A 25,079-nucleotide genomic window follows, 5' to 3' on the forward strand; every position below is an offset into this window, starting at 1 on the left:
GAAGAAGAATCTAGTACTGCGATTTGCAGAAAACTAAAAGCTTGACTGTCCCCAAAATACTTCCACTCTACTATCCCAGAAGGAAGGAAAGGAAGCTGAGCCAGGCAAGGCTGGGCCAGGGAAGGTGCAGGGTGCCTAGAAAGGCAGGAAGGGACTCTCCTCAATGCCACATGTTGATCAACTGTACACCATTTTGACTCATCTGCAACTAAATCATTCTTGGTCAACATCTCCCTGAGACAGGATCTGAAAACATTTTGTACATCTAGAGGCACAGATCTGTCTTGGGGAATCAGAAGAATCTACCCTGAGTGCCTTCTCAGTGCCAGGTACTTTAAAAAAATTTTTTTTTATTAAAGTATAGTTGATTTACAACATTACATTACTTTCGGGCGTACAGCATAGTGATTCAGTATTTTATAGACTATACTCTGTTCAAAGTTATTACAAAATAATGGCTGTATTGCCCTGTGCTGTACAATGTGTCCTTGTTGCTTATTTATCTTATATGTAGTACTTTGTATCTCTTAATCCCATACCCCTATCTTGTCCCTCCCCCAACCCCTCTCCCTACTGGTAACCACTAGTTTGTTTTCTCTATCTGTGCATTTGTGTTTTTTTAGATTCTATATATAAGTGATAACATACAGTATTTGTCTTTCTGTCTTATTTCACTGAGCATAATACTCTCTAGGTCCATCCACGTTTTTGCAGATGGCAGAATTTCATTTTTTACTGCTGAGTAATATTCCATTGTGTGTGGGGGGGGTGTGTGTGTGTATATACACCACATCTTCTTCATTCATCTGTTGGTGGACGCTCAGGTTGCTTCCACATCTTGGCTGTTGTATAAATAATCCTGCTATGAACATTGAGGTGCATGTATCTTTTTGAATTAGCATTTTCAGTTTTTTTGGATATATACCTACGAGTGGAATTACTGGATTATATGGTAGTTCTATTTTTTAGGCTTTTGAGGAACCTCCATACTGTTTTCCATAGTGGTTGTATCAATTTATATTCCCATCAGTAGTGTACAAGTGTTCCCTTCTCTCCACATCCTCACCGAAATGTGTTATTTGTAGACTTTTTGATGATAGCCATTCTGACAGATGTGTGATAGCTCATTGTGGTTTTGATTTGCGTTTCTCTAATAATTAGCGATGTTGAACATCTTTTCGTTTGCCTGTTAGCCATCTGTACGTCTTCTTTGGAAAATGTCTGTTCAGATCTTCTGCCCACTTTTTAATTGGGTTTGTTTTTTTGATATTGAGTTGTATGAGCTGTTATGTATTTTGAAAACTAACCCCTTATCAGTAATATCACTTGCAAATATTTTCTCCCATTCCAACAGTTGTCTTTTCATTTTGTCAGTAGTTTCCTTTGCTATGCAAAAGCTTTTAAGTGTAATTAGGTCCCATTTGTTTATTTTTGCTTTTATTTTTTTTTTGCCTTAGGAGACAGATCCAAAAAAATATATTGCTACGATTTATGTCAAAGAGTGTTCTGCCTATTTTCTCTTCCAGGAGTTTCATGGTTTCAGGTCTTACATTTAGGTCTTTAATTCATTTCTAGTTTGTTTTTGCATATGGTGTTGGGAAATGTTCTAATCTCATTCTTTTACATGTAGCTGTCCAGTTTTCCCAGCATCACTTGTTGAAGAGACTGTCTTTTCTCCATTGTATATTCTTGCCTCCTTTGTCGTAGATGAATTGATCATAGGTGTGTGGATTTATTTCTGGGCTTTCTATTCTGTCGCATTGATCTACATGTCTGTTTTTGTGCCAGAACCATGCTGTTTTTGCTTTCTGTAGCTTTGTAGCATAGCCTGAAGTTAGGGAGCATGATACCTCCAGCTTTGTTCATTTTTCTCAAGAGTGTTTTGGCAATTTGGAGTCTTTTATGGTTCCATATAAATTTTAGGATTATTTGTTCTAGTTCTGTGGAAAGTGTCATGGGTATTCTGATAGGGATTGCATTAAATCTGTAGATTGCTTTGGGTAGTATGGCCATTTTAATAAAATTAATTCTTCCAATCCAAGAGCACAGGATATCTTTCCATTTCTTTGAATTTTCTTCAATTTCCTTTATCAGTATTTTATAATTTTCAGAATATAGTTCTTTCACCTTCTTGGTTAAGTTTATTCCTAGGTATTTTTTTTTTGACACAATTTTTTTTTTTTTAAACATCTTTATTGGAGTATAATTGCTTTACAATGGTGCGCCAGTTTCTGTTTCATAACAAAGTGAATCAGTCATACATATACATACGTTCCCACATCTCCTCCCTCCTGCATCTCCCCCGCTCCCACCCTCCCCATCCCACCCCTCCAGGCGGTCACAAAGCACCGAGCTGATCTCCCTGTGCTATGCGGCTGCTTCCCACTAGCTATCTATTTTACATTTGGTAGTGTGTATATGTCCATGCCACTCTCTCACCCTGTCACATCTCACCCCTCCCCCTCCCCATATCCTCAAGTCCATTCTCTAGTAGGTCTGTGTCTTTATTCCTGTCTTGCCATTAGGTTCTTCATGACCTTTTTTTTTTTTTTCCTTAGATTCCATATATATGTGTTAGCATACTGTATTTGTTTTTCTCTTTCTGACTTACTTCACTCTGTATGACAGACTCTAACTCCATCCACCTCACTACAAATACCTCCATTTCATTTCTTTTTATGGCGGAGTAATATTCCATTGTATATATGTGCCACATCTTCTTTATCCATTCATCCGATGATGGACACTTAGGTTGCTTCCATGTCCTGGCTATTGTAAATAGAGCTGCAATGAATATTTTGGTACATGACTGTTTGAATTACGGTTTTCTCTGGGTATATGCCCAGTAGTGGGATTGCTGGGTTGTATGGTAGTTCTATTTTTAGTTTTTTAAGGAACCTCAATAGTGGCTGTATCAATTTACATTCCCACCAACAGAGCAAGAGGGTTCCCTTTCCTCCACACCCTCTCCAGCATTTATTGTTTGTAGATTTTTTGATGATGGCCATTCTGACCGGTGTGAGATGATATCTCATTGTAGTTTTGATTTGCATTTCTCTAATGATTAATGATGTTGAGCATTCTTTCATGTGTCTGTTGGCCATCTGTATATCTTCTTTGGAGAAATGTCTATTTAGGTCTTCTGCCCATTTTTGGATTGGGTTGTTTGTTTTTTTGTTATTGAGCTGCATGAGCTGCTTGTAAATCTTGGAGATTAATCCTTTGTCAGTTGCTTCATTTGCAAATATTTTCTCCCATTCTGAGGGTTGTCTTTTGGTCTTGTTTATGGTTTCCTTTGCTGTGCAAAAGCTTTTAAGTTTCATAAGGTCCCATTTGTTTATTTGTGTTTTTATTTCCATTTCTCTAGGAGCTGGGTCAAAAAGGATCTTGCTGTGATTTATGTCATAGAGTGTTCTGCCTATGTTTTCCTCTAAGAGTTTGATAGTTGACACAATTTTAAATGGGATTTTTTTTTTAAGTTTCTCTTTCTGATAGTTCATTATAAGTATATAGAAATGCAACAGATTTCTGTATATTAATCTTGTATCCTGCAACCTTACTGAATTCATTTATTAGTTCTAATAGTTTTTTTGGTGGAGACTTTAGGATTTTCTTTATATAGTGCCATGTCATCTGCAAATAGTAACGGTTTTACATCTTCCCTTCCAATTGGATGTCTTTCTTTCTTTCTTCCTTTCTTCCTTCATTTCTTGTCTGATTGCTGTGGTTAGGACTTCCAATACTATGTTAAATAGAAGTGGTAAGAGTGGACATTCTTCTCTTGTTCCTGATTTTAGGGGAAAGGCTTTCAGCTTTTTCCCATTGAGTATGATGTTAGCTGTGGGTTTATCGTAAATGGCCTCTATTATGTGGAGATATATTCCCTTTATACCCACTTTGAGAGTTTTAATCATGAATGGATGTTGGATTTTGTCGAATGGTTTCTCTGCATCTAGGATCATGTGATTTTTATCTTTCCTTTTGTTAATGTGGTATGTAACATTGACTGATGTGCAAATATTGGACCATCCTTGAAATCCTGGAACAAATCCCACCTGAGTGTGGTGTATGACTCTTTGTATGTGTTGTTGGATTCAGTTTGCTAATGTTTCATTGAGGGTTTTTGCATCTACATTTATCAAAGATACTGGCTTGTAATTTTCTTCTTTTGTAGTGTCTTTGTCTGGTTTTGGTATCTGGGTAATGATGGCCTCATAGAATGAATTTGGGAGTTTTTCGGAATAGTTTGGGAAGGATAGGTATAAGTTCTTTGTATGTTTGGTAGAATTTCCCAGTGAAGCCATCTGGTCCTGGGCTTTTCTTTGCAGGGAGTTTTTTTTATTCTGTTTCACATCTAGTAATCTGTCAAATTATCTGCTTATTCTTGACTCAGTTTTGGCAGGCTATATGTTTCTAGAAACTTGTCTGTTTCTTCTAAGTCGTCCAGTTTGTTGGCATAGAACTGTTCATAGCATTCTCTTATGATTTTTGTATATCTGTGGCATCATTTGTTATTTCTTCTCTTTCATTTCTTGTTTTGTTTATTTGGGTCCTCTTTCTTTTTTCTTCTTGGTGAGCCTGGCTGAAGCTTTATCAATTTTGTTTATCTTTTCAAAAAAAAAGACAGCTGTTAGTTTCATGAATTTTTTCCCATTGTTCTTTTGGTCTCTATTTATTTCCTCTCTTATGTTTATTATTTCCTTCCTTCTGCTAACTTTAGACTTTGTTCTTCTTTCTCTAATTCCTTTAGATGTTAGGTTAGGTTGTTTATTTGAGGTTTTTCTTGTTTCTTCTAGAAGGCCTGTATCACTATAAACTTCCCTTTTAGAGCTGCTTTTGCTGCATCCCATAGATTTTTTAAAGTTGTGTTTCCATTTTCATTTGTCTTGAGGTATTTTCTGATTTTCTCTTTGATTTTATTATTGGTTTTTTAGTAGCATGTTGTTTAGTCTCCACGTGTTTGTGCTTTTCCTATTTTTCTTACTGCAATTGATTTCTAGTTTCATACTGTTGTGGCTGGGAAAAAATGCTTGATATAATTTCTGTCCTCTTAAAGTTGTTGCGACTTATTTTGTGGCCTAGCATGTGATCTGTCCTGGAGAGCTTTCCATATGTACTTGAAAAGAATGTGTATTCTGCTGTTTTGAAATGGAGTGTCCTGTAGATATCTATTAAATCCAACTGGTCGATTGTATCATTTAAGACCACTGTTGCCTTATTCATTTTCTCTCTGGGTGATCTGTCCATTGATGTTAAGTGGGGTGCTAAAGTCCCCTACTATTATTGTATTATTGTCAATTTCTTCATTTATGTCTGTTAATATTTGCTTTATACTTTTAGGTGCTCCTGTATCGGATGCATATATGGTAACAAGTAAAATATCCTCTCCTTGTATTGATCCCTTTATCATTATATAGTGCCCTTCTTTGTCTTTTGTTATAGACTTTGTTTTAAAGTCTATTTTGTCTGATACGAGTATTGTTACACCTACTTTCTTGTCATTTCCATTTGCATAAAATATCTTTTTCCATCCCCTCATTTTCAGTTTGTATATGTCTTTAGCTCTGAAGTGAGTCTCTTGTAAACAGTATATAAATGGGTCTTTTTTTTTTTTTTTAATCCAGTCATCTACCCTATGTCTTCTGATTGGAACATTTAGTCCCTGGACATTTAAATTAATTATTGATAAGTATGTACTTATTTCTGTTTTATTACTTGTTTCCCTATTGTTTTTATAGTTCTTCTCTGTTCATTTCTTCTTCTTCTTGTTTCTTCCCATGTGGTTCTTTAGTAGTATGCTTGTGTTTCCTTCTAGTTTTTGTGTATCTATTGCCAGTTTTTGATTTGTGGTTACCATGGGGTTCATATATCTTGGCTTATAACTGTATCTATTGATACTTGTTGTAAACTGATAGTCATTTAAGTCCAAACACATTCTAAAAGATCTACCTTTTTTTACTCCCCTCCCGCACGTTTTGTGGGTTTGATGTCACATTTTACATCTTCAGGTCTATCCCTTCACCATTTACTGTAGTCATAGTTGCTTTTCCAGTTTTTTGTCTTTAATCTTCATACTAGCTTATTTAAGTGGTTGATCCTCAGCCCTCACTGAGGCCTTTCCTAGTTGGATTTTTCCTTTTCTGTAGATTCTTACTTGTTATAGACTTTTCTTTTCCACTTAGAGAAGACCCTTTAACATTTCATTTAGGGTAGGTTTAGCATTGATGAACTCTCTTAGTTTTTGCTTATCAGAGAAGTTCTTTGTTTCTCCTTCAATTCTAAATGATAAACTTGTTGGGTAGAGTATCCTGGGTTGCAGGTTTTTCCCTCTCAGCATTTTGAGTATATTGTGCCACTCCCTCTATCCTGCAAAGTTTCTGCAGAAAAATCAGCTGATAGCCTTGTATATGACTGTTTTTCTCTTGCTGCCTTTAGAATTCTCTCTTTATTTTTAAATTTTGCCATTTTAATTATGATATGTCTTGGCATGGGTCTGATTGAGTTCATCTTGGTTGGGACCCTCTGTGCTTCCTGTACCTTAATATCTGTTTCCTTCATCAGGTTTGGGAATTTTTCAACCATAATTTCATCAAATATGTTTTCGGCTCCCTTCTCCTACTGGGACCCCTACAGTGTGAATGTTGGTAATGCCTGGTGTTATCTCAGAGATCTTTTAAACTGTTCTTATTTTTTCATATTTGGTTTTTTCTTTTTGCTGTTCTAAGTGGGTGACTTCCATAATTCTATCTTCCAGATCACTTATGCGTCCTTCTGTATCACTTAGTCTGCTATTAATTCCTTATAGTGTTTTTCATTTGTTATTGTATTTTTCACTTCTGACTGGTTCTTTTTTATATTTTCTAGTTCCTTGTTAAAATTCTCACTGTATTCATCTATTCTTTTCCCTAATTCAGTTAGCATTCTTATTACTAATGCTTTGAATTCTTTATCTGGTAATTTGTTTACTTCTATTTCATTATTTATTTTTTCAGGGGTTTCTCTTGCTCTTTCAATTGAGACCAGTCCCTCTGCCTTCTCATTTTGCTTAACTTTCTCTGCCTCTATGAACTTACATGAAACAGTAGTTATCTGTTACAGTCCTGAAGGGTGTCCTTATGTGGCAGTGTCCCTATACAGACTACATTTGCCTCCTGCGTTTGGTGGGAGAGCTGGATTTGACCTCAGGGTGTGCTGGCAGCTCTCACCTTGGTAGAAGGTGGGGCTATAGATGGAGGGGCTAAAGCTGGAGCCAGCTGTGAGCTCAGGCTTCCCCTCTGCTCTGTGGCCGTTACTGCCCTATCAGGGGCAGGGTCAGATCCCCAGTTGCTGTAGCAGAAGCCCTGAGGGTTGACTCCAAGCCGGCTCTGTTCCCTTTAAGTGTGTGCTCTCCCCTTTCTCAGCACTGGGACCCTTGCCCCAGACGGGGGAGCAGTGCTGGAGCGAGAGGGGCCTGTGCGGGCTCTCGGCTCATGATGGGGCGCGGGCTGTGGTGACCCAGCCACAGACGGAGGTCAGGGCTGCTTCCCTGAGCCGCCTGTGCAAGCGCCGCCGTGGCTGCTCACACCCTGCTCAGACGCAGCCTCGGGGCCACGTCTTCTTTGTCCCTCACGGCCAGGCCCTGCCCCCAGCCTCCGCCTCCCCCGCCCTGTTGTGGAGCCATGCCACAGGGCAGATGGGGTCCGTGTGGGCTCTCGGTCTCTATCGGGGTGTGGGCTGTGGAGTCCAGGTGCCGTCAGAGAGCAGGGCTGCTTCTGATGCGCTGGCTGAGCGAGTGCCAGCAGTGGCCGAGCTCCCTCCCCCGTCGTGACGGCCCTCAGTCCACCGTGGAGCTGCGGTGTGAAGTCAGCTGGGCCGGGGTGTTCACGTGTCTCAGGCTGGGGCACGTGCCGGGGTGGGAAACGAGGCAGCCACTGGAACAGCCCTCCGCCCGCGCTGCACCCTGCCCTGAGAACAAGCCACCGCAGACGTGCTTCTCGCGAGCCGAGCGCAGGCTTCCCACAGCCCTCCTGTTTGTCCGTCCCACTGGTGCTCCAGTCAGCTCGAGGGGCTCGTCTTCCCGGTGCGGGACCCCGGGAACGGGGAGCCCAGCATGCGGCTTGAACTGCTCACTCCCCAGGGTGGATCTCCGCCCATGTAACCTCCCTTTTCCTCTGAGTCCCTTCCCCGGGGACCCGACCTGATTGCTTTTCTTCCCTTCCTGCCCGATTCCACGTGGACCTTTCTTACAGCCTTGGTTGTACAGGAGTCTTTCTGCCAGTTTCCAGTTAGTTTTCAGTGAGAACTGGTCCGCCTGTAGGTGTGTTTTGGATGTGTTCATGGGAGAGGTGAGTTCCACTTCTATTCTACCATCTTGATCGAGCTCCGTTCCAGGTACTTTTTGTACCACTGTCTTATTTAATTTTCAGAAGAGCATGCTGCCTCCTTGCTTGTAATCCTGTGCCTTCCTGCATCATTATGTTGATACTTACTCACGTGCAATTGAAGCTACCTGTTTATGTGTGCGTGGGCCACACTTTACTCCTCTGTAGCCTCGGAGCCTCACCAAGCACCTGGCAGTGTTGGTGCTCAGTACGTAAGCATGTGATATTATATCTGTTTTGCAGATGGGATGATCATCAGAGGGGTTAAGTAGCTTGTCTACTACTGTGTAGCTAATAAGTTCCAGGTTTGCATACAGGACTGTCTGACTTTGAAACCTGTCTCTGTGGCAGGGTGGAGTGTCCTCAGGAGGCAGCAGTGATGGCCTCCTTGGCCATCTTTAGTGTCTGCCTCCCAGGCTTTGCAGTGACCAAGCCTCTTTAGACTCTCCCACTGTCTGACTGCCCACTTGGGCTGAGTGGAGTGAAGAGGCCGGGTCCTGTTGGGAACTAACCACAGAAATAAGTAAAAAAAAAGAAACTGACGCAGCCCAAACACTCACACACAGTCACACCTAAGCTACTAAAAACTGTGGGATTTTCTGTTTGGGGTATGTGAGTGGCTTTTCATATCACTGGAAAATGCCACATTAAAATATTCTCATCCAGCTCTCCAGAGTGTAACATCCTAGCCAGAAGACTGTCAACATCTTGATCTTATTTTAAGATGAGATGCATTTTGGGTCATCAGGGGACTTATTTGTGGAGGATATTCTTTTTCTCAATAGGTTTCGGAAACTTTCCTGTCCAGCACAGGAACCTTGCCTGCATCAGAAGGTCATGGGGTGCTTAGCAACTAGGAGACCCTGACTTTCGTTAGAGAATCTGTCCTGAGCTGAGCTGGAACCAGTGTGATTTCTAATAAGCTTTAGGTATGAATGATTCTAATCTCATCACCTAGCCCCACCCAAAAAACTCTTCTTTTAGCCGCATTAGCACGTAGGGTTGGGGAAGAAGTGCAGTACAGGGGAGGAGGTGCCCTCTCAGGGCCCTCCTACTGTGGCCACAGATGGAAAAACCCAGGTTGGGATTGGGGAGGGGGGGGCGAGGTCGGGGAGGATTTTTAAGCCCCTTCCTTCTAGGCTCCATTTCTTCACTTAAGGTCACAGATGTTAGACAGGTCATATTCTAAATCTGTAAAGTTCTGGAGGGCCAAGATTTCATCTTTCATCTCTGTGTTCCTGTTGCCTGGCACATAATAACGCTCGCCCGTAGTTACGGGTGCCTCTCCTTCCCAAGGCTTTTCTCTGATGTGTGGGTCAGCTCCTTGTCGTCTCCTTCGTAGCACTGCTCACAAGGCACTATTTCATTTGTCTCTGCCTGTCTCCCAGGACTAGAATATGTGCTGTCAACCAGGGCTGGGAGCATTGTACATGCCCTGTGTCTTAACGTAATGGGGTTTTCATAAACATCTGTTGAAGGAAGGAAAAAAGGAAGGGAGGAAGAAGAAGGAACGAGAAGAGCTTTCAGAACTCTCTCTTGCTCTGTCACGATGGAGGCTTGGGGAGAATGTGGCGGGTAAAGCACCTTTATGGATGAGCGGGTGTTACCTGACTAGACCGTGAGATCTGTGTCTTTTCCCACATTTCCAGTGCCTACCACTGTGCCCCAGTAAAGGTTAGCTGATGAAACAAAGGAAGGTGGGGAGAGAGATTTAAAACAATCAGAATTTGGAGATGAAGGAACCCTGTATATCTGGAGAGAGTATGCTAATATGTTTGTGTCTCCAAACTGCTCCAAGATTTCCTAAATTCTGAGTTATGTAACACAGAAACTAACAGCGAAGAGAATGATACTAGCTAATGAGTTGTTGACCTGGGGGGATTGTCTCAAGTCACACAGCATAACCTATACCTTTCAGGTCTTTATCAATTTGGATAAAGACATAGGAATTAGCTTCGTCAGATTTAAACATCATTTAAAGCTAGAATAGAATAGGTGGCTAATAGATTGGAGAATAGAATCAACATTCAAAAATATCTTAGACTGAAATGTTAAGCCCAAACAAGTAAATTCATTTTTTAAGGAAGGTAAGAGTGAACTATTTTATTTCAGAAAAATCAGTCATTCCAGTTCAGGATTTGATGAGGATGCCGTCAGACCTGACATTAGTTCATGGGGTAAAAGTGGGAGGTTTTGGATTTTGTTCACACCTCCTAAATATTAGCTGCATTCTGGGCAGATAGACTGTATTGCTCACCTTGGGACCCAGAGCTGTGCATTAGACTCAGCAAGTTTACATGAATGTGGGTCTTTGAAATTCATGGGACTTCGTTAGTAGGAGTCAAGAATATTGAAAAGCACATTTATGTATCTGGTTTCATTAATGGGAGCAGAGTGTAGATCAGGGAAAGTGAATGGTCCCTTCCTGTCTGCAGTGCTCAGATTCCATTGGGAACGCTCGAAAAGGATTATGAGCTAGGGTATGTCCAGGGGATAGCCAAGACGGTGAAAGGAGCCAACATCTTATTATGAAAAGGAGAGAAGACAGAGCTGTGGATGCTTCTTTGTTAGAAAAGTTGGACTGTTACGCAAGAGTGATTACACTTTATCTCTGTGGCTTCCGGGAAGAATGGGTATGTGTGTGTGAGTTTGCAGGTCCGTTTCTGCCAGCTTTTTCTCGTGATGCTTTGACTTCATGTGTGCTTTTGATTTTTGACTGTCAGTTCATACTGCTCGGAAATTTATCTGTAGAAATTCTTTGAGACCTAGAGTTGAAGCTCTGTTCTTCCAGAGAGGATTTTCTTTTGCTCTGACACGCATTTGGGCACACCCCAGCTCAGGCCCATTGTACACATAGTCTTGACTTGTAGGTTTTTTGGACCATCCAGGTAGTGTGTGAATTTAGATTATAGAACTGCACAAGGGCAAATCTGTTGTCACAGAATCTCATTGCAGATTTTTTTTTCCTCCTACATCTGTGTCAAGGATTATGCAAAGCAGTTGTTGAATTGTAAAAATCAAAGCCTGAGATCAACTGGTTTTGGCAAGTACTCTCAAGAAAAAAGCCAACCTCCATGGGTACACCTACCTCTTGGATTCCCACTTTTACTAACTTTTTGGCCTTTTAGGATTTCTTACATTCTTGCTAGCGCATAGATAGATTTTTTTTTTAAGGTTAAAAAAAAATAAATATTTTATATTGTCTGTTTACTTGTTTTCAGTGGGAGGGTTTGTCAAGGTCCAGAAACTGAAGTTCATCTATTCAGTATGGAGAACTTGTGGCACCCTCATGAGATAAGGATCTTTTATTATTGACAGCTTAGTAGCCATATTTTAGTGGGGGAATGGGAGAGGGATGACATAGGAGAGATTCCTGTATTAGGAAGGTTGATATGTAGATAACCTTTTGGGTCTCTTTCATTATGAAAGTATATAGTTTTAGCTAAAGTAATCATTTTTTTGTTTCTCTTAGGAATTTACTATTTTGAACTGGACTAATATTATCGAGTGACATTTATATCTGGTTCCCCTAAGAACAGAAATTGCAAACATCTGTCAGTTATTAGAAAACATTGAATCTGCACTAGAAGTCACCTTAATCCACGCTGTGGTTTTGAAAGCACGTTCTTAATCTGAAATTGTTGAACAAAATTAGATTGGCACTTTAGCCCCTGCTCTAATGTAAACACAAAGGAATATTTATAGATGGTTGGCATTCTTTGAGAGATGTTGGGCTTTTCAAGTAAAAATCAGTTAATATACCCCAGGGACTTAATTTTTTTCTGTCCAGGATTGACTGTAAAGCCCGTTCTCCTTTCTCCATCTGTCCAACTTTGTTTCATCCTTTAGGATCCAACTTGGTGATCTTTAGTTTTCTTCCCACTGTGACTGTCAGTGAACAGAATGTCAGATGAGCCATACTGTTTCAAAGACCTGTTTCTGCCTTCGTCGGTCTAGTTCTTTTGGCTTTGAGGAGGGTATTTGAAAGAAATGAAAAGTTTCAGTTACTTAATAAAGAGTGTGTTTGAAATATAGAGCAATCAGCTTTCCGTTGACTAGGTTAAGAACTCTCTTCAGTTTCAGCTCTGGAATAAATGATTTTTTTCTGTTACAAAAATAACTTCCCATTAAATAAAGCAGTTTGCATAGCACCATCTCTAGACTCAGGCAAATGGAGGAATTCACAAATTTATATGTACTGTGGGCCAGTTCATGTGCATATTATTCATTTTAATTGCACTGGAGAAATGTCAGATGCGGAAATGGCACTTAATAGCCTGACATGTACATTAGTGCTTTGCAGATGCACGTTTAAGGGGCTGCACAGAGCAATGAGAATTGCTACCTAGCAGCAAGAGAAAGGATTTTGAAAGCCCATGTTTGCTTGGGACATACACTGTCATAACAGAGATGTAATAGTAAGTTTGTATGGAGACTTGAGCATCCTTTCGGTGCACTACAAGTATTTTCTCTCTGGCTGGTTGAAGCAGCTGTCTAGTGAGGGTGGAATCAGAAAGCGCGTCCCCTCTCAGTATCGTGGGCGGGCCCACTGCATTGGCTGGAGTCAGGGTAATGAGGCTGCCCCAGACAGTGAGTAGATTCCCAAGAGAGCCAGCCCCTTAAAGTAATGGTTCTCAAAATTCTTAGTTTCAGGACCCTATAAGAACCCTTAAAAATTACTGAGGAGGTCCTAAAAACTTACATATTAGTTCATTGACAAATAACAATGATAAATGCATTACATATTAACATCAGAACAGTGATACCGTCACATGTCATATAACAGCTGGAAAATTTCACTGTACAACCATGAGAGAATGAGTGAAAAAAAAATCATATCCTAGTATCATTATGAAAAGGATTTTGACCTCAAAGACCCCCTGAAAGGATCTTAAGGGACCATGTGGCTAAAAGTTTAAATTGAGAGAGAGGCAGGGGCAGTGGGGCGGAATAGCCAGCTAGCCTGGAAGTCCTCTTTCCAGGTTGCAAGCTAGCTACTGGTTTTCCTGCAGGAAGGGTTCTTGGAAGTGAAGTCAAAGGTCATAGTCTTAAACAAAGCTGTGCGTGTTGCCAGGTACACTGATGAGAGGGTGTGGAAGCTGGGTGGGAAATGCAGTTTTCATTCTTTTTGGACCTTGGCCGGAAAAACAGTTTCTCAGCAGGAAGGCATGCTAAGAGGTGGAGACATTATCCAACTCATGCCAAAGGTGCAGGACAGCACTGAATGAGTATGTGCCTACCCCTCACCCCCACAGACCGGAGGAGGGAGGTCTCACCGGGAGGTGACCGAGACGTGGGTCCCCTGGAGCCTCCTTGCCCACAGCTTGACCTGATGCAAAGCCAGAGAGACAGCCAGAGGAGGTCAGGGCACTCAAGATAATCCTGACATCAAACATAGAGACCTACCACGTGGGGTAGTTCCTATGATTGGGGAATTAATTCCATTTCAGACATCAATAAATCATGAGACGGAAGGTTTACGTAATTCTGCTAGTAAAGCAGAACGCTCTGAGGATATGCCAGTGACATTTTGGAAATCAGTATCAAGGGAATCTAAGCTGGATGTTAAAACCCAAATCTGAAATGAACTATAAGAAGAAAGCTACTAAATATATAACAGACAAAAGTGGCCAAATTGATAACATAGTTCAGGATGATGTAGTCAAAGTGGAGGAGATATAATCAGTTAATTATAATTATGTTTCTGACAAGTGATTGGAAAATCAAGAGGGAGTGCTCGTTCCTTTTCCCCCTTTTTTTACGCTCTCGAATAATTTTCAGGAACAGTTCTCCTTCCCTTGACTGCAGGTTGTAAATATCTTGATGTGCCCAAAGTTAATTGCATTTCAAAAGTTAACTCCAATTTGAAGAAATTCAGATAAGCTGGAGTGTGTTAGTTGACATTCTCCAAAGATCCCCGGTCTCAAGGCTAGCTAGTCTGTAACGCCTGGTTCTCCTTTATGGCCTAGCAGCTCACAAGGTAGAAAATGATGTTTCCTGCCATTTTATGCAGCCATATCTTGCTGGTTGACTCCCACCTCCAGAGTCATTAAGCAGCAAAAAACTTATCCTCTATTAATAGTGCCTCTGACTTATTCAGGGAAATCCTTAACCAAGATAAGTGGTGACTGTACCATCCAGTTTCTTCTCCGTCTCACTTTTCTGTCTCTTTCCACCAGAGGTAAACCTTCCAAAACTTTGAAGCTCATGATCACTGTTAAAACATGCAGGGAAAATCAGATATTCATACAATTTCGTTGTGCTTGGGCTTAAAATCAGTGATTAGCTTGGAATTGGGGTACTTCCAGTAAAGAAGGCAGTGTGGTTATAATGGGTGTTCATTGGCTGGTCATTGAAGCTGTCTATTCTGTGATCACCCAAGAAGTGTTTTAAAGATGCCTATTGGAATAGGGTCAAACTTCTTGTTTCTTGTTCCTGGGACTTCCCTCTCTGGGGTCTTGAGGCAAGTGTTTGTTTTCAGTATCTGCGCCAAGCTGCCCCCTTCTTTGCATGGTTTCTTGGTAACGTTGCTACGTTCATCTCATCACCCCAACCAGAAATCTCTCCCTTCCTCACCTCCCGTCCTGACAGTCTACGTCCTGTCCAGCCCTTCTTCTCCATCCCTTCGTCATTTACACAATTTCAGCACCTTCCTCCTGGCCCCTCTCAGCAACTCTCACCCCTCTCAAATCTATCCTCTGTGAACACCAGAGGAATAGAAATAAGAAATGGGCCCGTGGATGGGGAGAATAAGGTGAGAGAGAGACTGTTTCTTTTCATTGTAAGTGCTTCCGAATGGTTAAACTTTTTAACCATATGTTTATAATACTTTGATGAAAGTGAATCAATTCATCATTCTGGATAACTGCAGAATGATCTTAATGAAGATACTAAGATGACCATGTTATTCCTCTACTTGAGACCCTTTGATGGAGACCTATTGCTTATGTGCTATCAACCTAACCGCAGTTATATATCCCTGTGCTTCTGCACATGCTGTTCACTCTGCCAGGAATGTAGACTCTCTTAATAGGGCTTTTGGTCGTTGGGTCAAAATCTTCTTCTCTGAATTGGGTTTTGCACTGGACCCCAGGGCCCCACTGGCTTGGTTGTGACCGGCTGCCCAGTAGTGTTCTGCCCAGACTGAGCAGGGACAGGGCTGTCTTAATGCACTGGGGTGGGCTCATTAAAGCCTTTGGGTCTTCCGTCTGTTTCCCACAGCAGTCTGAGCTATCAGCTGAAGAAAGTCCAGAAAAATTAGGAACCTCCCAACTACATCGTCATAAAGTGATTTCCTTGAACAAGCAGATTCTGCAGAAGACCAAACAACTGGAAGAGGTGAGTGTTTTCTTTTCATAATTTTATTCAAGTAAAATAAAACCATTCTTCAAGAAGAGAGAAACTGGGGAAGGAGTTAAGATCTCCATGTCAGAATGGTCAAAGGAGATTCCAGAACAGGGGTCGACACTCGCAGGCCCTCGGGCAGTCCAGCCGCCACCTGTTTTTGTAAATAGTTTTATTGGAATACATGCACACTCGCTTGTTTACATATGTTCTGTGGCTTCTTTCAAGCTCCAGTGGCAGAATTGAGACCTACAGAGCCTAAAGTATTTACTGTCTGGCCCTTTGCAGAGAATATTTGCCAACCTCTGTTCTAGAAGAAGATCACAGGGCAAGAAGAGCGTTTATTAATTCACAAAGATTAGCTGAGCACGGCTGTGCTGGGCACTGAACTAGGCCGTGGTGGTGAAAGAAGAACAAGTTACGATCTCTGCTCTCAGGGGTCGGAAGGTAGTGATGAGGAGACATACTCTAGACAAATACATCATTTTTTTCTGTCTTTATAAATTTAAATGCTTCAGCTCATTAATTTTAAATTATAGTGATAATAGAAGCTCACTGTAAATAAACAAAATAGTATAGAACTGTATGAAGTTAAAAATGGGAATCCCCTTGTACTCTTGCCCAGTCCCGTTCCCTAGAGCAACCCACTGTTTCCTAGGCTTTGCAAGCTCTTATATATGCTCATTCACCTGGGGAGAGGGGGTTGTCTGGTTATAAAAATTGAGTTTGTTTTTCACAGATATCTCTCTGTCAGTAATAGTAATGTCTAATAAGGACTTTTTTTTAGAGTAATTACAAAGTGCTTTTCAAAATTAACTCATTCAGGGACTTCCCTGGTGGCACAGTGGTTAAGAATCCACCTGCCAACGCAGGGGACACAGGTTCGAGCCCTGCTCCGGGAAGATCCCACATGCCGCGGAGCAACTAAGCCCGTGCGCTGCAGCTACTGAGCTTGTGCTCTAGAGCCCGCGAGCCACAACTACTGAGCCCACGAGCCACAACTACTTAAGCCTGCGCGCCTAGAACCCGTGCTCCACAGCAAGAGAAACCACTGCAATGAGAAGCCCACGCACCGCAACAAAGAGTAGCCCCCGCTCGCCGCAACTAGAGAAAGCCCGTGCACATCAACGAAGACCCACCGCAGCCAAAAATAAATAAGTTAATTAATTAAAAAAAAAATTTAACTCATTCAGTTCACACACCATTCTTGTGAAGGAGGTACTATTATTACGCTCATTTTACAAATGAAGAACTTGAGACACAGAAGTGAAGTAGTTTTGCCTGTGGTCACACAGCTTATTAGCAGTGGAACCAAGATTGGAACATACAGATCTACCTCATTCTTTCTGATGAAAGAACATAGTATATATACACAGTATATATGTACTGTAGTTTATTTCACCTGTCCTCAATTTATGAGGTTTTTTCCCCAGGACTTTTTTCCCAGTTGTAAATTTATGCTACCATGAACATCTTTGTACAGTCATCTTTGTGCAAATATGTAAATATTTCTGTAAACGGATTTTAAGAAGTGGAATTGCTGGATCAAAAAAATATGCATTTTCAATTTTTCTAGAAACTGTCAAATTATTCACCAATTGTTTTACTGATTTATACTTCTACCAATAGTATATGAGAAAATCCAAACTCTTTAAATCCAAGAACCTCTCCTACAAGGCCACGAGGGTAGAAAGTGACCAGGATTCTCCTGCGACCTTGGTGTTGAGAACCACGGAGAGAGCCTTAGCCCAACAGAGAGATGGAAGGAGGAGTAAAAGAAGGAGAAGGAATGAAGAACATGGTCCAATAGGGGAATATGCTGCCAAAGGCATAGAGCAGGAAGGCAGCTAGTAGATAGCTGACAAGAAACCTGAGGTTGAAGAAAGAGGAATCCAGAAAGGAAGTGTTAACCAGCAGCTGAAGTTTGGGGGGTAAGTCTCGGGGTTCATGATGAAGAAGAAGATGGAGATGGGAGAATCATGGAGGACTCCAGCAAGACAAAAACTTAGCTAAGCTATTGGGACAGCCCCTGTTAGAGAAAAGCTGGGCAGATCTGTGATTCGTTAATTAAAGAGAAGCGATGTCTTCCCTGTCAGGATCCAGCCCCCGTGTGTCTTTGTCGGTGACTCCTTCCTTGATGAGCAAGCCGACTCTTTCCTTGGCCTCCCCGGGGCCTGTCTGTGACCCAGCTCTTCTCACACTTTAATCCCCAGTTTACTGGTTCGGCTCCTTGAGGGAAAGGCCTGTGCCATGCTCTTTGCCTTCCACTGCACACCTCATTTGAGCAGAGCCTTGGGTACATGTCAGATGGGTGGGTGGGTGCAGGGGAGAGAGGGGGGCAGGAAGGTCGGTGAAGCAGGTAGTCTTCCTGGAGCTTCAAGAGTTAAGTCATTAGGATTTCAAGAGAAAAACAAACTTTCTCCAGAAATGCTCTCATCTACTGGTGACACAGACAGGTTAATAAAAGTCCTCATCGCACAGATGGCACACTTTGAAAAGCAAGAAGCCAGAGCCCCCCTGCTTCCCTCCTCTCTCTCCTGCCCTCTGCTTCAGGTGGCTTCCTGAGAGGCCTGGCTGGAAATTCATCAGTTGTGAAGACTGGTAACTAGAAGCACAGTTTAAGAGTAATGATTTTTGAAGGTGACATAATTCTTAATAGGTTGCTTACAGGTTCAAAGATGGGCTGAGTTGGGAATTCCCTGGCGGTCCAATGGTTAGGACTCCATGCTCTCAACTGCTGGGACCCGGGTTCAATTCCTGGTCGGGGAACTAAGATCTCATAAGCCACACGGCACAGCCAATACATAAATAAATAAATAAATGTTTTTAATGGGCTGAGTTACTTTGAAATAATCGTTGAGATACAAAATACAATTTCTCACTGTTAATTTGTACGCAGGTAACAACCAAAGTGTCTGATGAGACTAACTGTGGTTTTCTACCACATCCCCTTTTCAAAAGTAGAAATGTAACAAACGCTTTGAATGGAATGTTTTCAGATATCTAAAAGTTCATAGACAGCACAAGATATACCTTTTTTGTAAGGAAAAGGGAAATGACATTTTTGAGATGTAAGTTTACGATTGTATAACTTGGAGCAGTAAAGGTAGTTCATTTTCTTTCTCTTCATGTTGAAGTCCTGAATCCTTTCTTCTGTCTGGCGTTGTTTGCCATCCAGTCAAATTCTATGCTAGCATCTCGAGTGCAGCAATGCAGTTTGTATCCTGTGAACGGGCAAGTTTGTTAACTGAAGTGATTGTAGCCATACAAGGAAGTGAGACCTGAATTTGAACCCAGGCCTTATCGGTTATCAGCTACGAAACTTTAGTAAAGTAACTTAACCCCTCTGAGTCTTTATTTCCTTATCTGTTAAATAAGGATAATGTCTTCGTCCATTGAATTTAGTAAGGATTCACTGTTAGGATATACGCAGAAAACCTAGTGTATCACCTGACATGTAGGTGGTGCTAATTGAGTCAAAAACGTCCATATTTGTTTAGTTTAAATCTTTCTGAGCTTCCCTTTTCTCATCTGTGAAATGCAGATACCTCCCATATCTGTGCCATTGTGAGGATCAAATGAGAACAGATGTCTTTTATCTTTCATTTACAGCTGCAGGCAAGTCATTCCGACCTACAAGCCAGATATGAGGAAAAAAAGAAAACCCTGACAGAGGTGAGCAGGTTTCCTTCCTCCGTGGGTCTTGCTGGTAGTCGTTTGACCTGCACTGCTGATGGGATGCCTGCATCATCAGTCCATGTGGAGGGGTCACCATCCCCTCCTCAGGGCTCAGGCCCATCTGGGGACAAAGGACAGTCACATGGTAGTGCATGACTCGAGCCATCAGTTTATCCCCACTGCCGTGTTCTAAGCCATCAGAGTCTGGGTGGGAGAGATCGCTTTGGGCTGCAAGGGTCAGGGAGGCTTCCTGAGGACAGTGGGCCTGACAGGCAGGGCGGCCACTTTGAAGAACACGGTGCGTCTTTCACAGTAAAGGGCCCCTGCTCCAGAACACTGGATTCCTTGAGAGTGAGAAGGTTTCTTTCTGTGAGATGACACGACTACAGAGGGTGTAGTTTGTTGTTCACAATTGCCGGTGATCTCCTAGGCGGAATCGAAGAGGGGCTGTGGGTCTGTTTGACCCTGTGGTCCGTGTCCTGACCCAGATGGCGACCGTGCCGTCCTCCATCAGCATCACAGCATACTTACCTCCCGCTTGCGACTGCCTCGGAAGCCAGGCGAGGAAAACAAACATTGGTGATACCAGCTCTGCCATGCGAGGAGTTTAGTTCTTTTTATTTCTGTCCCTGTTTCCATGGAAAGCTAATCCTCACCCAGGTCTGAAGAGCTCTCCCCACAGTGATTTTGGTGCTCCGGCTACAGCTGTACTTCACAAGGGTCTCGCCGCGAGGGCCCCACCTAGTGCTTTCTGGACCACGTGGAAGCGGGACTGGCCTTCAAAGGCATCTCTGAAGCCGAGGCAGTCCCTATTTTTTTTTTTTAATTTCACATGAAATTTGCCCCTTTAAAATTGTCACTTCTCTAGCAGTATGCAGCACTTAGTTCACTGCTTTGCTATAAACCCAACAAAGCTTTGTAATTCTGAGCTGGACTGGTGGCTTCAATTATTGTCAGAATGTTTGAAAAGGGCAGACGCAAGGATGACAATTAGAGGAATTTTTCAAAAAATTCTTTCTAAAGATGCCTGTGTTGCATTTGGACACATCAGCTTTCTTTACACTATTCTGTGACTCCATTCCTTCTGGATTAGATGGCAAACTCCCGGGGTGGAATCCCTGCGGCTGTCTTACTTTTCATGCTACACAGTCCCTGGCTTGAAGTTTGCCAAGTCATGGATCCATCTTTCTATAACAATCTGGAAGAGATTAAAGGCAAAACATCTTGATATCAATTTCCCAAAACACTTACTTGTCTTAGGATATAAATCCAGAATGGCTATCAAGTCACTTTTGGTATTAAACACTAAATCAAATATTTTTTGAGCCCCGTACAAGTGCTAGAAAGGTGGAAGGTATGAGTTACGTCAATAATAGGAGATAGTCTTCCTATCCTCACATAACAGTAGCAGCTAACGTTACAGTGTGCTGGGTGTGCCCTGGGCACATCATTTGTATTAGTCATTGAATCTTCATAACAGCCCTGGCAACACACTGTTGATATCCCTGTTCTGCAGCTGGAGAAACTAAAGCCGAGGGGCCGTTCAGATTCCACGGCTAACAGTCTGGCACCAATGACCTCTTAGCGAGCTTGCTGTCTAGGAGGGCAGTCAAACTGATTCCCATCTAGAAAAATGGGAGGCTATCCAAAACCTAGTGCTGAACAACTTACATAGAAGACGGATTTGGTCAGAATACTGAACACTGTGAACCTGAATCAGTAGTAATGAACTTTGCCTTTGGGCCTCAGTCTTCTTATCTGTTCAAGGCAAGGGCTGGGCAGGATGAGCACGCTGAGCCCTTTCATGCCAGTGTGCCCGGGTTTTACCTTTTCAGCAAAACCTGCCTTGCAGGATAACCTGGTAGCACTGGAAAACAGGCAAGATCTGCCTTCCCAGTAACCTTAGGAAAAGTGAAGCGGAGCACGGAAGGTAGAGGACAGAAGGGAGCCCTGACGTGTGGCCGGGGGATGGGGACTGCCGCAGGCCCCTGCGTTAGCGGAGGCCCCCAGGTTCTAGCCTGTGCGCTTTCCATTTCAGCAATCACAGCTTTGATTTTGTACGTGAGAGGTTCGTTCTGTTTTAAATACGCAGTATCCTCTCCTGCCTCTCTGAGGGCATTAACTGTGTCTGAAGTCTTTCTTGATCTATAAACTATTCCTTCAGATCAGAATTCATTTGTTGAATTGATACATTTTTTATGGTTATATCTTTCTTCAAATGTTTGATAATTCTTCATGGTGTGCTTACTGTTGATTCTGAAATTTTCTGTTACCAACTGTATGGGTTCTGTGTCCATTTTATGCAGTGACTATTCTGGAAGGGTGGGTCCCACTGTTTGGTGGGATCAGCCAGTGGTACCTGATGTTCGGGGCAGGGGCACCGTCTCTGCTGCCGAGTGTTGCCAGCTCTCTGGGGGCTGCCCTGCCTCTGGGACCCATGCGCCAGCTCTTGGGTTAAGGGAGCCAGGCTTCAGTGCGTAGCCCACTGGCTCGTCGTGATGCAGACCCCAGCCCTGCACCCCAGGCCTTCCTGCGTCCTCTGGGTCCACACGGCAGTCCTCCACAGGCCCTTCCTCTCTGCTGCCATCTTCCTTGTCCCCGAGGTACCCAACTCCTGTGATCCAGCAGAATCGCCTGGACTTTCTAGGACTTGAGGCAAGAGGAGCTTGCTGCAGCTTGTGTTTGGTCTTCCATTTTCAGCTAGAACTCTTAGAACTTCTTTAACTTGTTTTTTTTTAATAGGTAACCCATTCACGTGGTTCAAAATTCAAAAAGTATGAAGGGTGTCCCCCTGTAACCCAAGCATTCAGCTACTCTCTCCAGAGGGTAACCAGTTTCTTGTGACTCTTTTCAGAAAATTTTCATGCATATACAAATAACATGTAGGTTCTTTTATACCTGAGTTCATCCAATGTATACATTCCTTTATACACATTGCAGGCACATTGGAATCATGGTTTTATATGTTGTTTTCTTCAACCAACAGTAGATGTTAGAGATCATCATAAAAGAGCTGTTTATTCTTTCTTTTTTTAATAGCAGCTTAGTATTCTATTGTGTGATAGATCTGCACACCTCAAAAATTAAAATCTGAGTTTTTTTTAAATTTCTTTTTTAAAATCCCCAACTGTCTGACTCAGAAAAAGAAAGTGGAATTTTTCAAGATGGGAGATTTAACCCTGCCCCTGTCAAGCAGCCGTGATAGTGGTATCCTGAAATTGAAACCCAGGTCTGTCTCTCACAGCCACTGTTATTATTTACCTCTTCCTACTGAAAGGCACCTGCTGTCAGCATTACTTTTGGCTTTCCACCCATTTGCTGCTGTGATTTAAAGGTATTGCCTTTAAGGTCTCATTTACCAACAGAACGTGTCAAGAAGGGTCTGGTCTTGACCTCTCCATGCTCTTCCTCCGCCCCCATCCTCTTCCTCTCGTCCACGTGTTTTCTCAACATACAGCCAAATCCAGTGGGCTGTCAGGAAGGGGGTGCAGGTGTGAGCCGGGAAGGAGAGGACATCTCCTGTCCCAGCAACGTGCCTCCTTGTCTCTGGCAGCTCAAGAGTTATGGTGAGAAACTGGACAAAGAACAGGCCGCCCTTGAGAAGGTAGAAGCCAAAGCTGATCCAGGGTAAGAGGTTTCAGCATGTGCTTATTTTCTCCGTGAAGGTGTCTGGTGGTTTGAGCGCAGGGCTGACGAGCCGGGGGTCACTGCTGCTGGCCCCATGCCGCTCAGTTACTTCTCCGCTGGTCTGGGGCACGCCTGTTGCCCAGGGGGTGCTGAGTTAGCCTCGTTCCTCTTCCCCCCAGTTCCCCCTGGGGTCAGGAGCAGCTCGTTTTGCGTTTTAGTTTTGTTTTTTCTGTTTTTAAAAACTAAGTAATACATTCAAGGTTCAAAAGGACGTGCGCCGAAAAGTCTCCTCCCGCCCTTGCCCCCCTCCCTTTAGAATCAACCATTGTTACCAGGTTTTAACAGCACACGTTTTAGGATGTCCCCTGTCCTTTGGGAGTGAAGGTACAGTCTTTTTTGACCAAGACACAGCTGCTGGGTTTTTGTGTTTTGTTTTGTTTTTCAATTAATTGTATTTAGACAATTTAAATTAAATATAATCACTTACATTTGACCGTTTTAACACCAAACTGTTTGGGTGGTGAAATCTCCCAAGTGTCACTCACTTGAGTGAAATCATGAAATAATAAAATGCTTCAGGGACAGACTGAGCAGTTCTGGGTTTGGTGGATATTTTTAGCAAAGAAGTACCTACAGATTACTTGGCTTTATGATTAGAAACCCTCTTTTCATGATGTGGAGCAAAGTACTATTAGATACTTGACATTTTAAATTTCAAATTAGTGCTTTTAATGACCTTAAGCAACTCGTTTCCTTTCAGAAGGGAAATGAAAAATGGGAATTAAAATTACGATACTGTCTGTGCTCTGAGTCTGTTAAGTAATTAGTATCATTAAAAATATACAGTAATCTTGAAACTCCTTGTTGATTCTGCAGCTGACATTTTAATGCTGAATTCTGTAGTGTTTGTTTGGATGTGGCCTGATGGACTCGGCTTATAAATGAATAATAATGTCAGTTAAAGGGTAGTCATAACCATTTGTGGGAAGCCCATTAGACACTCTGGGGAGAGACAAGGAAATTAAGAAAGAAATCCCTTTTTATCTGGGGTCTTGGTTTTCCCCGTGATTCATAAAATCATAATAGTTTGTTGCAAGTCAGTCATTTTTTGGTCTTTTCTTTTCAGCATCCTGCAGAACTTGAGAGCCCTTGTAGCCATGAATGAAAATCTGAAAAGTCAGGAACAGGAGTTTAAAGCACATTGTCGAGTAAGTGTTGCTTGGTGTCGGCAGACGTTAACCGAGATTCTTGTAAAATCTCCTGCTTTCCCTCCCTTGTGCTGCCGAGGGTCCTGTCCAGGTGCGGTCGGAAAAGCAGGCTCACCAGGCGGGCACGCGGCAGTGTGTGAGAGGAGTAGAGGACTACGGTAGGTGCCCTCCGAGGACACCGCAAGTGACTTAGGTGTGCCAAACCCCCGGACTGAGAGCACAGTCTAACAAACGATGTTTCCTAATTTACAAATGTACTGAAAAGAAAAGTCTCACAGAGTGCGAAAGGCATGGCACCTTAGGAGACCAGGGCCGCCCTGAAGACCTGGCGTGTCTGTGTGTTGCGTGTTCTGCCACGTGAGACCTCGTGGTCCGGTAGCGGGCACGTGCTCAGGTGACCACGTGGGAGGCAGGAAAAGGGAGTTGAGTCGTGTGTGAGTCCAGGGGGAGAGGCCGCCGTGGCGCCAGAGGCATCCGGAAGCTGGCCTGACTTGTGCAGGGCCGGGTGGCAGGGGAGGAGTGCCTTGGTGAGGCAGGGCTCCGGGCCGCAAGGTCCCAGGAAAGGTGGAGAAGGGTCGGCACGGAGAAGGAGGCTTGGACCGGGCTCTAAGCCACTCGTTCGTTCCGTGTCCCAGGGGTTACTGCGAGCCTCGCCTGCCCTTTAGGAAGAAAGGTGCCTTCTGATGGAGGTACAGCTGCCTGTATCCTCCTGAGTAAACCTTCCCAGGCTGAAAATCGGGGGTCTGGGGAGCTACTGCCTAATGGACTTTCTGTCTCCACGTAAACTCACGAAATGTGAAAAAAAAAGGCTCTAGATCAAGGTAAATAATTACCTCCGATTACTAGCCTGTCCAGATCTTAC

The 25,079-nt window shown here is 42.8% G+C and overlaps 1 protein-coding gene across 3 annotated transcripts in view; it reads left to right on the forward strand.

The window, feature by feature from the left end:
• The window catches only part of CCDC93 (coiled-coil domain containing 93), a 91,408-nt gene that overhangs the window by 42,236 nt on the left and 24,093 nt on the right, over positions 1-25,079 (forward strand). For all 3 annotated transcript variants that reach the window (XM_036857212.1, XM_036857210.1, XM_036857211.1), the window contains exons 12-15: positions 15,582-15,698; positions 19,317-19,379; positions 22,936-23,009; positions 24,136-24,217. In XM_036857212.1, coding sequence (XP_036713107.1) covers positions 15,582-15,698; positions 19,317-19,379; positions 22,936-23,009; positions 24,136-24,217 — 336 coding nt within the window. The remainder of the gene's footprint in view (positions 1-15,581; positions 15,699-19,316; positions 19,380-22,935; positions 23,010-24,135; positions 24,218-25,079) is intronic.

The sequence above is a fragment of the Balaenoptera musculus genome, chromosome 7 (assembly GCF_009873245.2).
Source record: "Balaenoptera musculus isolate JJ_BM4_2016_0621 chromosome 7, mBalMus1.pri.v3, whole genome shotgun sequence".
Classification (NCBI taxonomy): domain Eukaryota; kingdom Metazoa; phylum Chordata; class Mammalia; order Artiodactyla; family Balaenopteridae; genus Balaenoptera; species Balaenoptera musculus.